The following is a 13869-nucleotide window of genomic DNA, read 5'->3' on the forward strand; positions in this document are numbered from 1 at the left end:
GATATGTGAAGCCCCAACTGTAGCAAGGGCAGGAGTTATTTTAAGCCTTAGGGCATAATAGGCACAGCAACTGCTGCAAGCAACTTTGTTTTTAAAATAGGGTTGAAAAGGGAGACTTTGCTTGCTCCAAGGATAGTTTCATACACCTTTGAGAGAGCTGCACCACACAATGCTCAATTATTTCATAGAACATTTTATTTCAAATCAGCACAGAAGACAGACATTTCTCAGTTTGTAGACTTTAATAAACAAGCAAATTTTTATACTCAGAAGCAGCATCAAACATCTTTTTAGGATAGAGGTATAAAGACAGTATCTGGGTCCCTTTCCATTCAGGCAGCAACACACTGTAAGAGAAGAACATTACAAATCAGACTTGCACCTATTTATACACTCACGGAAACAGAGCCAGACACAGGCAACCATGTGCCATGGGGACAGAGTATGCAGGTTTTCCTTCCAACCAACAATACTAGGTGATTTCATTGCTTAGGTTGTCCTCTTTGGTTGAAGGTGTACAAAAAAAGTGAAACCACATAATGTGATTAGTTGAAAAGAAAATTAGCAATCTTGGCACACAGCCATTATGTCCAACTGAACATTAATTCTCTATGGTACACTTTAATAGTCTAAAATTCATAGTCACATGACCAACATGTTTAGACCCTTTGCTTTCAATGCAACTTGCATTCAGGGACAAAGACTGTTTGTCCAAATGAAGCATCCCTACACTGGCTTCATTACATCAAGCTTCTTTTACTGCTGAAGTTGCCCCCCCCCCCAACACATACATGTCGGCCACTGCAACAATGTTTGCACAACCCAGTATATATATATATGAACTAGTATAGAGAACACATCAACAATGGTATAGATGCCAGTTAGCACTATGCAACTGAACTTCATGGTCCAGAATGGATAAATAGAGAAAAAAATAATAATTGAGAGCTGCAGATTTCAGCTTTAATAGTGCTAAACGACGACATAGAACATGTTTGTGCCTGTGAAAAGATAGCAGCTGTACTGTAGCTCCGGGGAGCAACATGGGCGACAGCACATTTCATACACAATCAGGCAAGCACAAAACATGTGCTTTTCCTCTCTAGAGCCCCTCCCATCTCAATTGTCTCCATAATCATGGTGTCCTGATCAGGAAGTGGAGTCAGCACAATATAAAAGAGGAATGGTTGTAATAGTAATAGTTAAGGATACATACGTGCCTACTGAATAAAAGTCTATTTTTTTAAATATAGAAAAACCATTCTTTCTTCTTCTTTTTTTTTAAATAAGGTGACACCAATCGTGATCAGGTGTGCATGCATGATGTGGACAGTTTTCAAGCAGTACTTACCAGCCACACACACGCACACAAACACACACAGGAGTGATTAAATCTTGAATCCAAGTGCTCGCATACATTCTTTATGTGCCTCAATTAAGTCGGAGCAGTTTTCCTCTCCTTTTTCAATGATGCTGGAAAGAAAGAAGAGAAAGTCATCGAAACAGAGCGTGGACATGCTACTGTCTGAGGTTATGACAACTTCAAACATGCCCGTGTCCTTGACGTTTGCCCTCTCCTCAGTTAGCTTCCTTACCAAGCATCTCTGACTTTCTTCGTTTCAGGACAAGCACAACACGGTTTCAGGGGCTTCTTCTCCTCGGTGCACTGAGTAGCGGGAGCATGCTCCACGCTGGCAGCAGATAGGGTTGACATTTAAAACTGAAAGTGAAGCACAACAAACATGGATGTATAAGACTGGCCCCGATATTCGTCGAAAGGAAAGACACTTCAAACACCATCATTTACCCGACACCAATTTAAAGCATACACGCGACCAATATCTACGATAAACGTTACGTCGTGCCGTGGGCTGTACTGCTAATATCCCGTGTCAATGACAAGATCTAGTCAAATAAAAGTCAACGATGCGTATATGCCTCTTATGTTACCTAATGTTACCCGCACTCGTCCGTAAACAGTTGTGTTGCATCGGTTAGCTTCCTTAGCATTAGACACCGCTTGGTAATCCTAAAAACAACTACAGTAACTTCTCTACAACTGACGTTTGTGTTCAGTCAGCAGTTTCGGTGGAAAAAAAAAGAAGACATAACGAATCTTATCATTTGTGTAACATGTGAGTTATTTAAAAACAAAACACAGCAAAATTAATGTAAAAGCGTTGTGTAACTTACCCTGAAGGCTGGCACGCTTACGTAGCTTACTGCGCCGAGTTAAAGCTCAAGCACGCTGACTGCGACACATGCGCTCTTCTTGCTGCTTCTTCTTCCTCCTGTTTTTTTTTCAATTGGTGGTTGGCATCCAAATGTTGCATTACCGCCACCTACTGAAATGCAAGAACTTCACAGTACTAATACGTTGTACACCCAATGATCCAATTCACAACATTGTCCATTCTATAACCCAGACCCAGTCTCAGTTGATGCAAATCTTTCCCGCAGTGTAACATCTACATCTTATACAGATATGTCAGAAACATTCAAATGTCTCCTGGCATCGTCCAGCACCATCTTGATTCTTTCCAACTTCCCTTTTTTTTCTTCAGCAGCGCAATTTATGATTATGGCAATGAATTTCATAACTCTTTCCTGGTCATCTCATCTTTTCTCTCCATTGTCATAGCAGCTTCAGCATACAACAATCCCATTTTTGCTCTCATGTTATTCACTTTCTTTTCCTTAATTCTTTTGGGACACTGTACTGACCCCATATCATGATTTCCCTTGCAGTGCAGGCACTGTGCTTGCTCCTTCTCAACTTTACACTCCTCCACTTTGCAGTTGTCCTTCCCATATCTTCTGCCTCCCATACAAACTGCAACAAGTCCATATTCTTGACAAGTGTGCCCGTCCTTATGTCTTTAAGCGTTAATTGGACATGAGTAGAGAATTCTGGGACGTGTCTATTTATTCGTGTACGTTACAATATCTTTACCTAATCAACGCTGCCATCGATACTATCCTCGTCACGGTGAATTTGGGTTCCGATATTGTGACGTCTTGAGTTTATGCAGTTGGAGGACAGTAGGGGGAGCTACAGGACAAGATCGGATGTAAGTGACTGTAAGAGGGGAAAAGGAGTGTGATGATTCGTTCAAGTAAAAAAGCGTATACTAACAGACATGTGTCTCCGAGTGGTCCCTTAGCAACACAACATATTGGCGACGATGGCTGTGAATGTGAACCCAATGCCACCTTTCCTCATGTCTCCGGGAGAGCCTTCGATAAGCTTTTCAAGCTGGCTACGGGCTTTTGAAAATTATCTGCTAGCTTCCGTGGAGAAAATGTCAGAAGCTAGAATGCGCGCGCTTCTCATCCATAGCCTCGGTACTGAGGGGCAGAGATTATTTTACACACTGACTTGCGAAGATGAATCTTATGATGCAACGGTAGCTGCACTGACGAAGTTTTTCGTTCCTGCTGTTAACGTGCTGGCTGAAAGATGCAAGTTTAGACAACGGAGTCAGTATCACGGAGAATCAGTGGCACAGTACGTGTCCGCGCTGAGAGAACTCGCTGCTCCGTGCGACTTTAAAACGTTTGAGGATGACATGCTACGGGACCAGTTGGTGGAAAAGACTAACTCCAATCGGATAAGAGAGCGTTTGCTGCTGGAGGTGCCCCTAACTCTGGAAAAGGCTGTGACTATTGCCGGACTAATTGAATCCGTCACATCTAATTCTAAAATCATGGACGGGGGAACTGCGGCTGCAGCTCCGCCCGCGGCAGCTGTGGGTGTGCAAACAAAGAACACAACCAGGGGACCGCCAGCGTCCACGAGAGACAACGCCAAGCGACAAGGGCTAACATGCTTCAGATGTGGAGCACGCGACCATAAAGCTTCCTACCCATCTTGCCCCGCCAGGACGGCCCGCTGTAATAACTGCAGGAAACGGGCATTTTGCAAAGGTGTGTAGGGGGCCAAAGAGAGTAAGTGAAATTGCAGATGATATGGAACAAGTGGAGAGCGCTGTGCCTGAAGTGACTATATTAAATGTAGACACTGTAGCTCGCACTGGGAATAAAATAATGTGCACATTAGAGATGGCTGTTGAGGGGCAGACAACACAAAATGTGGAACTTATGCTGGACACGGGCTCTGCCGTTTCAATCCTTCCCAATGCAATGTTAATGCAACTTTTCCCAAATGCCCCACTGAGTACACCGACACTGAAACTTGTGAGTTACGGAGGCAATCCTATTCCTGTGAGTGGAACTCTTACATGCCACTGTGTCATAGGCCAGTAAAAGTATAAGGAGTGAGATATATGTTACACACTTGGGCACGGCTATTCTAGGCAGATACTTGTTTGCTGGACTTGATATGCAGTTAGTGAATGGTCAGGTTGCAAATCCGACCTGCTCCCCAGTCACACGTCACTCAGATGCTGTTTCATCCATTTCAGAACAGGGCAATGGGGAGACACTGAGCTATGCAAAAGGATTTGTTCACAAAATCAAAGTGCGCACAGATGTGACCCCAATTCAGCAAAGACTGCGCCGCCTACCTTTTGCAGTGAGAGGTGCAGTTACGCAGAAGCTTGAGAAGCTTCAAAGACAGGACATTATAGTGGAGTCTATCGAGTCATCAGAGTGGGTTTCCCCTATTGTAGTGACCGCAAAGAAAGAGGGAGCTATTAGGTTATGTGTGGACTTAAGGGAGCCTAATAAGGCTATAGTGGTGGACAGCTACCCTCTCCCACACATGGAGGAAATGTTTTCAGAGCTCAGAGGAGGAACTGTTTTCTCCCCACTGGACCTGCAGAGTGCATATCATCAGGTGCTGCTCCATGAGGACAGCAGAAATTTCACAGCTTTCATCACACACGAGGGTCTCTTCAGGTTTAAACGTGTCCCATATGGACTGGCTTCGGGGCCTAGCTGCTTCCAGTGGATGATGATGACCATACTGAAAGACTTACCTGGGTGCCAATGCTACTTGGATGATGTGATCATCCATGGGAAAACCAGGGAACAACATGATGCCCATCTCCAAGCAGTACTCCAGGCCATCAATGCATCAGGACTGAAACTGAACATGGCAAAGTGCAAATTCAGGCAGGAAGAGCTTGGTTTTCCTGGGCCACAGGGTGTCAGCCCAGGGGATACAGCCAGACCCCTGTCATGTGGAGGCAGTGTTGCAGGCACCTGCCCCCAAGGATGCCTCTGGCCTCCGCTTCTTTCTGGGGCTCACTTCATGATATGCAAAGTTCATTCCCAACTACTCCTCAGTGGTGGAGCCTATGCGCAGCCTGTTGCGAGGAGATGCTGCATATGTCTGGACCGCAAGTGCACAGCAGAGCTTTGAAACATTGAAGCAGTTGATTGTACACAGTCCCGTGCTGACCTTGTTTGACCCTGATCTGCCCACCATCGTAACCACTGGCGCTTCAGATTATGGGGTTGGGGCTGTGCTGACTCAAATACACCCAGACAACTCTGAGAGAACAGTGGCATTCGCGTCACGCACGCTTTCATCAGCAGAGCAGAAGTACTCCACGGTGGAGAAAGAAGCTTTGGGGTGTGTCTGGGCTACAGAGAAATGGAGGACCTACCTTTGGGGCAGACACTTCACATTACGTACAGACCACAGCCCCCTCACTACACTACTCTCCTCTAAGGGGCTATACAGAGCTGGTATGCATATAGCTCGGTGGTCGGCTAGGTTGCTGTCGTTTAATTATGACATGCAGTACAGACCTGGCACAGAAAATATCACAGCTGACTGTCTGTCCAAGCTCCCGTTGCTAACTACTGATCAGGGACAGGAGCACGAGCTGGAGGTGGTGGCACTCATCGGCAGCTTCTCAGCTGTGTCTGCAGATGAATTCAAGGAGGCCTGTCAAGCATGCCCTGTTCAGTCCCAGCTGCGCAAGTTCATCGCCACAAGATTGCCACACTCAGGTCTGGATCCAACACTGACACCCTACTACAGACTGAGAGCAGAACTGTCCGTAGTGGATGGATGTGTCCTGCGGGGAGACCACCGTCTACTGCTGCCAAAGCAACTGCAGCCACCACTGATACGACTGGCTCACGAGACACATCAGGGCATTGTCAGAACGAAACAACGTCTCAGGGACCTCTACTGGTGGCCTGGGATGGATGCACAAGTCGAAGCCACAATCAAATCTTGCCTCACATGTCAGCAGCATGACAAGATAGCTGTTACACATACTATGCCTATGCAACCTGTTCCATTCCCAGATGCTGCATGGGAAAAAGTAGCAGTAGACATTGTAGTCCCTTTTGAGTCCACAGCCCCTGGTTGCCGTTTTGCTATTACCCTCATTGATTACTTTAGCAAGTGGCCTGAGGTTGCATTCATGTCTCAAGTTATTTCTGCATCAGTGATCCACTTCCTGTCTACAGTGTTCAGCAGGGAAGGAAACCCAAAAGAGTTTATCTCAGACAATGGTAGTCAACTGATTTCACAAGTAATGGAATCTTTTCTCTAGGACAGGGGAATTGCACACAAATGCTCCTCACTCTACTACCCCCAGGCCAATGGGGAAATTGAGAGATTTAATCGATGTCTGAAGGATAGTCTACTGACTGCGAAAATAGAAGGAAAGGGGTGGACAGCATCAACCAGAGACTTTCTCCAGGCCTACAGGGCAACCAGGCATGCCACCACTCAATGCTCCCCTGCAGAGTTGTTGCACGGACGTCAGATGCACACCAAACTCCATGTGACAGGCCTCCACAAACCACAGCCTGTCACATCCCTACAAGCACAAAATACAGCACAAACAGTGAAAGAGAAGCAGAGGAAGATGAAGGAGTATGCAGACAAGAAGAGAAGGGCAAAAGCAGTGCACTTTCCTCCTGGGTCTTGGGTCAGAGTTACGAGACCAGGTATACTACACAAGAGACAGTCAACGTACTCTCGCCCTCTTCAGGTGCATGAGCAAAGAGGCCAGTACACTTACAGACTTTCTGATGGGCGCACCTGGAATGCATCCTATCTCACGTCAGCCCTACCCCTTCAGGGTCACGCGGACCCTGGGCAGGCCCTTCCTCCCGAGGGGCCTGACATAGCCGAGTCCAGCCTGACCCACTACATGCTCAGCCCCCTCTGCGAGAAGTCAGGGTCAGGAGGCCGCCTGCTTGGGCGCAGGACTATGTTATGTGAGGACGGTAAACTAAAACAAGAGTAGCCTATTGTTGATACGAAACTGTTATTTCGAGACTGTTATTTCTTGTAGACCTAGAACTGTCTGTATGAAACTGTTATTTAAAAACTGTTATTTTTAATGAACTAGTAGTGTCTGCATGAGACTGTTATCGAAACTGTTATTTTTTTATGGTCAAGGCATTCTGTTATTATTGTAAGACTGTTCATAGCTTATACAGTTCAGCATAAGCACCGCATTGATTGTATAGTTGGTGACGGAAATGTTATCTTTTGCAAAGGGGATACGTGATGTCTTGAGTTGATGCAGTTGGAGGACAGTAGGGAGAGCTAGAGGACAAGATAGGATGTAAGTGACTGTAAGAGGGGAGGAGTGTGACGTCGGTTGTTCAAGTAAAGAAGCGTATGCTAACAAACCTGTCTTCGAGTGGTCCCTTAGCAACACAACAGATATGCAACTGTATCAAAATAACGCCAGCAAACTGTTATGTATTGGCCATTTATGTTTGTCCCTTCTGAGATACCGTCACGCTTCCCTGTGTACTTTCTGTGTTATGGCCATGCGGATTCCGGGGTTCCGACAAGAACGTGTCTGACCACATAAAATACTCGTCCGTCTCTTGCCTCTTTATTAGACGTTATACTCAAATAGAAATATGAGTATACAACAAAACTGGCGACGAGGTAATACTTTCCCACGTTGTGTTTATTATTTTCGGTAGAAAGTCCGACTTATACAAGTTTATCCCGTGGATGTACAGCGCGAGGTTGCGGCTAACTTTGCTACAAGCTAGCAAGCTAGCTACCATATTGTGGGGAAGACGGCACTCGAACAGAGGACAGCACTGCTGCGTGAGGAGGCGGAATCTCCGCGGTGGAAAGGAGACGGTAAGAAAAGGGAGAAAAGAAGGGCAGTAAGTCACACGAAACACAAACAAAAAGGAAAATTAGCTTAAGTTTTAGGCTAATTGCTGAAATTAGTGGAAAACAACAGATATTGTATGAAAATGGCGGCACTAATAGGAAACATAGGACCATTTGAAGAAAACACAGAGCAGTGGCGCGCATACATTGAAAGGTTTTGAGTATTTTATACTTGCTAACAAGATTAATGGAGAGGTTGTAGTGCCAACATTCTTGAGTGTTGAAAATCATTCAACCTACTGCGCAGTTTAGAGCAACCTGACAAGCCAGGGGACAAATCATATGATGAGATAGTCCAAATACTGGGAAAGCACTACTCTCCTAAGCCACTGATCATCGCAGAGCGGTTCAGATTCCACAAAAGGAACCAGGAAGAGGGGGGATCTGTTTCACAGTTCGTAGCTGCACTGAAACGGTTATCTGAACATTGTGAATTTGGACATGTGCTCAATGACACCATACGTGACAGATTGGTGTGTGGCCTACGTTGTTAGTCCATCCAGAAACAACTACTTTCTGTGGCTGATTTGACACTAAAAAAAAGGCCGTAACGATAAGCACGTCCATGGAGATGGCTGCTAGTGAAGCACAGCAACTAAGGGCATCAACACAAGTGCATCAGTTGTCTTATGAGTCCAAGAACAAGGCAGCAGCTGGCAAGTCATGCTACCGTTGTGGTAAAACAGGGCACCAGGAATCAAAGTACTGGTGTACAGACTTAGACTGCAGACACTGTGGTAAGAAAGGCCATATTGAATGTGCCTGTAAAACAAAAAAGACCCAAACATACAAACAGCACATTGAAAAGAAGGAAAGCGGCTTCCACCAAAACAAAACGAAACACGTGAATAAGATGGAGCATGACCTGGATGAGCAGAGCAGCTGTGAGTCTGACGATGACAAAGTTTGTGTTCTATCTGTGAGGGACAGTGATGATGGATACTGGATCACACCACTGTTGGAGAACCAAGCAGTGCAGATGCAAGTAGACACCGGTACACGTGTATCCATGGTATCAGAAGCTGTCTATAAGGAGAAGCTGCAGTACCTTGCTCTACGAATGACAAAGTCTAGATTAAGGACGTACATGGGTGAGGCTGTTCCAGTGTTAGGCATTGTGGACGTGACAGTGGAACACAACAAACAGAAAAGGATTCTTTCACTCTACGTCATTAAAGGAAACTGTCCAGCTCTGCTAGGCCGCAGATGGCTGGAAAAGCTCAGACTGAACTGGCAGGGTGTGTTCCTGGTTAATGACAGAGACACGTGCCCGCTACAGGAGATCTTGGAGAAACACTCCAAGGTTTTTGATGGAGAACTCGGCAGCATGAAAGACATTACAGTTAAGCTGACAGTCAGTCCAGGAAGCACACCAAAGTGTCTAAAAGCTAGACCTGTCCCGTATGCCATCAGACCCAAGGTAGAGGCAGAATTAGACAAATTAGAGAAGAGTGGAGTATTGCAACCAGTGAGAACAAGCGAATGGGCTACACCAATTGTACCAGTCATGAAAAAGGACAGGTCTCTAAGGATTTGCGGTGATTTTAAAGTCACTGTGAACCCTGTCTTGACTGCAGGACAGTATCCTTTACCCCCCATCGATGACCTCTTTTCAGGTTTGTCTGGAGGACAGAAGTTTAGTAAGATAGACTTATGTCAGGCATATCTGCAGATGCATGTGGATCCAGAGTCACGGGAACTGTTGACCATAGTGACACACAAAGGGCTGTACAGGTACCATAGGCTCCCTTTTGGGATTACTTCTGCTCCTACACTGTTCCAAAGAGCAATGGACCAAATTTTGAGTGGGCTACCAGGGGTCCAGTGCTATCTGGATGACCTCCTTATCACGGGTCCAGATGAGGAGTCCCACTTAAAGAACCTGGATGCAACACTACAAAGACTGGAGGATTATGGTCTGAGAGTAAGGAAGAATAAATGTGAGTTTTTCAGATCTTCTGTTGAGTACCTGGGCCACATAATTGACAGTAATGGACTCCACAAGGCACCATCAAAAGTGAAGGCTATTGTGGATGCACCATCCCTGAAGAATGTGAGTCAACTGAGGTCATTCCTTGGCCTGCTAACATACTATGCAAAGTTCGTGCCTAACTGAGCCAATAAGCTGGAGCCACTGCATGAGCTTTTAAACAAAAGCAAGATATGGAAGTGGACAGACAAATGTGAGGCAGCTCTCAGAGAAGTCAAGTTGGCCCTCTCTGAATGAGAGGCCCTCGCTCATTTCAACCCCAAACTACCACATAAAATACTCCTCTGTCTCCTGCCTCTTTATTAGAAGTTATACTCAATTAGAAATAGGAGTATACAACACAAACGACATTTTGTCAGGCAAGAAATGAAACAGGACTAATTTTTGCCCTGTAATCAGGTTGTTGACCCAACTCAGCTGATTGCAGATAAGATCATTCAGATCTGTGTGAATTGTTAGTATGATCCGCCCGCTCCTTGTCTCCAGCCCTGTGATTTTCAGTGAACCAGAGAGGTTAAGCTTGAAAGGGCAACATGTAAATATGTATCTTTATGGTGTCATCAGTGAGATTGTAAAGTAGATGACATGCCTGCATTTTCTGCAAACTGGAGTCATATTTGTTATAGAAAGCAGGGTGTGAACTACGGAGGAGTCAGGGGGAGCTTGGCTCTCCTTAATAAGACATGAGCACATGATTTGTGCATGATTTGACATGAGCACTTGATTTGATGATGAGCACATGATCTGAAGACGTGATTTGTGAAATTTTGGGGTGGGGGGGTCTCTAAAATATTGACAATATTCTATGCATTTCTATTTTTCTGTCTTCATCATCATGGATCATGTGTAAAATTAGGCTATTATTGATGCAATATTCATACATGAGGATCACGAATTCACTTTTAATAAAGATACCGGCATGCATGCAATTTTTGCCATCACCATCGAAGCGTGGCGGCGCAATCAGAAAAAAAAACTTTACGGAAAAAACAAACAAAACAAAACAAACTGTCTAGTCCCACTTAGTCCGTGCGCCAAATTGCCATTACTTACTTCTTTTGTAGTCAGCATACAGATAGCTATGTCAAAAAGAAAACAAGGGAGCTTAGTCGCAAATTTCGGATTTGCTAAAAAATCTAGGCCAATCGAAGAACAACCAGAGCAAGAGGCGTCTTCTACAGCTGACGCTGATGCTGCTGAAGTCGCAGCAACCAAGCAAAAAGAGATTCTGCCAAACAAGGTACTCGAGATCAATTCCAAGTTAATGGAAGAAACAGCAACTTCATTCAGATCCGCCTATATGGTGGCTAAGGAAAGGCTGGCTTATAAAAAGCTCCCTCCTTTGATGAAGCTTCCAGAGCTCAATGGCGCAAAAGTAAGCACTGTACGCATGTCAGATCACTCGTGTGCTGAAATTGTATGCCATATTCCACAGCAAATGCGGAAGAAGTTTGTTTCAAATATTAAAGAAATCAATTCAAAAATCAGCATCACCACTGATGAAAGCACAATACACGTACGTGCTTATCTCATTATATACGTGAGATGTGATGTGAGTGGGAAAGGAGATGTAGACAATGTATTTTTAGACATTGCAAAATTGACACGGCACAGATGCAGAATCAGTTTACAACAGCTTGAGACAGAGATTTCACCACACAGGATTAGATGATGAGTTTTGGGGGGAAACACCTCATCAGCATTGCTGTTACAGGGTCTAGATGATAGGTAATCAACTAACCAGGCTGTCATACGCCGGAAGCAGTTTGGAAGCTATCAACCCCGCACACAGGGACTTGTATCTGTTCTAAAATGGCTACTGAACTTGACACCACGTCCACGCGTCTGTCTTCGTTCATTATACTGAAACATAGTGTCAGAAGTGGCTCGGAAACTACATTTTTGTTGTTTTTGTAACAAAGAAAAGTAACGTCATAGGCGAAATACGTTCCATATGCGAACAAACACCATTGTGTGGTAAATTAGCTAAGTTAGATCAAGTGGCTAAGTTGTTAGCCAGCCAACGCTAACATGTCTGCAGACGAGACCTCACATTCCATGACTGGCGACGAACATCCCCCCTCCGATACGTATGAATCTTATGGGTTACTGGCATGCTAATTGGGATAATTTTAGAGATGAATACAAGGACTATGCGCTGCCGATTGGACTGCTCGAGAAACCCAAGGAAGTCCAAGTGGCGACTTTGAGAAGTTTAATGGGCAGCGAATGCAGGTATTTGCACAATCTCATTCTCCAGGCGCAACAACAAGGTGACGCAAAGGCCATACTCGATGTCAATTCAGAGCAGAACAGTGAGGATGACATCTACATGTATGAAACCATAGGAGCTGTACAGTCAAGAGGTAAGAAATGGTCCGTGTCTCTGCGAATACTCAACAAGCTGCAACAATGCCAACTGGATTTGGGTGCTACGTGCAACGTGATGAGCTACAAAGATAAAATTAAGCTGGCACCTGACACACAGCTCTTGCCCAGTAATACTAGACTAAAGTTATACTCAGGAGAGCTTATGAGCTCTTTGGCAATTTTCGAGACTAAATGTGCTATTAGAGGACAAAAGCACAAGCTAGAGTTTGAAATAGTGAACGCCAGTCAATATCCCCTCCTCTCAGGTCCCACATGTGAACACCTGGGACTGATTCATTTCACAATACCAAATTACCTGCATGCCATGGAGCATGTCCAGTGTAGACCCTTGTCCAAAGAACAACTGCTTAGCAGGTATGATGACGTATTCAACGGGCCTGTCGAATCAGTACCTGGGGAGGTGCACTTCGAGCTGGATAAGAGCGTCACTCCAGTCCAGTGCGTTCCTCACAATGTGCCCATTGCAATGAAAGCGGCTGTGAAGGCGCAGCTAGACAAGTATGAGGAAAATGGCCACATGACATCTGTGACTGGTCCAACTGACTGGATCAGTAATATGGTCATTGTAAAAAAGCCAGAGAAACTGAGGGTCTGCATAGACCCAAAGCATCTGAACCAGGCACTGAAACGCTCTCACTATATCATGCCGACACTGGAGGATGTCCTCTACAAGCTTCCCAAGGCCAGGATCTTCACCCGGGTGGATGCTCGAGATGCGTTCTTGCAATGCAAGCTGGATGAAGAAAGCAGCCTTGTAGCTGTAGCAGGAAAATGTTTCTTTCTTAATGTCTTAAAAAACCTTTCCAAAGGAAATAGTTTGTTTAGTATAATAAGTGTTGTTGTGTAATCATATTTTAAAAAATATTTGTAAATATGATTTTTGGTTTCACAATGTTTTAGGTAGTAATGACACCTACTGTTCAGATAAGTGAGCTACACTGAATAGGCAAGATACTGGTCATGTGATCAGTTGAATTTAAGAGGAAATACGTAGATTGCTGGAACCATCTCAAGTTGCAGACAGAGTGAGGAAGGTGTTGTTGCAAAAGAAGAGAATCAGTGCGACATTAAAAGAAAGCGATAATTCCTAATCTCTGGTCAGAAGGTGCACATGGTGTGTGTTTTGTTTGTTAATCATTCTACCTTTGTGTAATTCATTTATTGTTTCATAAGTTAATGTGAATGTAATTGGATCATTTCAGTTTTTCACAGTGTTTGAAGTTGTGAAAGAAGATGATAAACCACTTGTCAAACATCAGTCGGAGCGTAGTTTTGTCTGTACCAGAAGAAAAACTTTGGGTGCAGTTACAAGCCTCATGACCACCTTCTGGACCCGCTGGGGTCGAAAACACTGGCTTAAGCTCCTGTTTGGCATATACGTGCCACCTGAAGTCTACCAGCGCAAGCAGCA

The 13869-nt window shown here is 44.8% G+C and overlaps 1 protein-coding gene across 1 annotated transcript; it reads right to left on the minus strand.

Moving 5' to 3' along the window:
• Positions 1 to 223: 223 nt before the first annotated feature.
• Positions 224 to 2283, minus strand: LOC130121190 (cytochrome c oxidase copper chaperone). Its single transcript, XM_056290059.1, has 4 exons — positions 2194 to 2283; positions 1596 to 1720; positions 1352 to 1473; positions 224 to 347 (listed from the first exon to the last, which is right to left on the minus strand). The coding sequence occupies exons 2-3, from the start codon at positions 1712 to 1714 to the stop codon at positions 1389 to 1391; spliced, it is 204 nt and encodes a 67-aa protein (XP_056146034.1). The 5' UTR covers positions 1715 to 1720; positions 2194 to 2283; the 3' UTR covers positions 224 to 347; positions 1352 to 1388.
• Between the last annotated feature and the right edge of the window lie 11586 nt (positions 2284 to 13869).

The sequence above is a fragment of the Lampris incognitus genome, chromosome 11 (assembly GCF_029633865.1).
Source record: "Lampris incognitus isolate fLamInc1 chromosome 11, fLamInc1.hap2, whole genome shotgun sequence".
Lineage (NCBI taxonomy): Eukaryota > Metazoa > Chordata > Actinopteri > Lampriformes > Lampridae > Lampris > Lampris incognitus.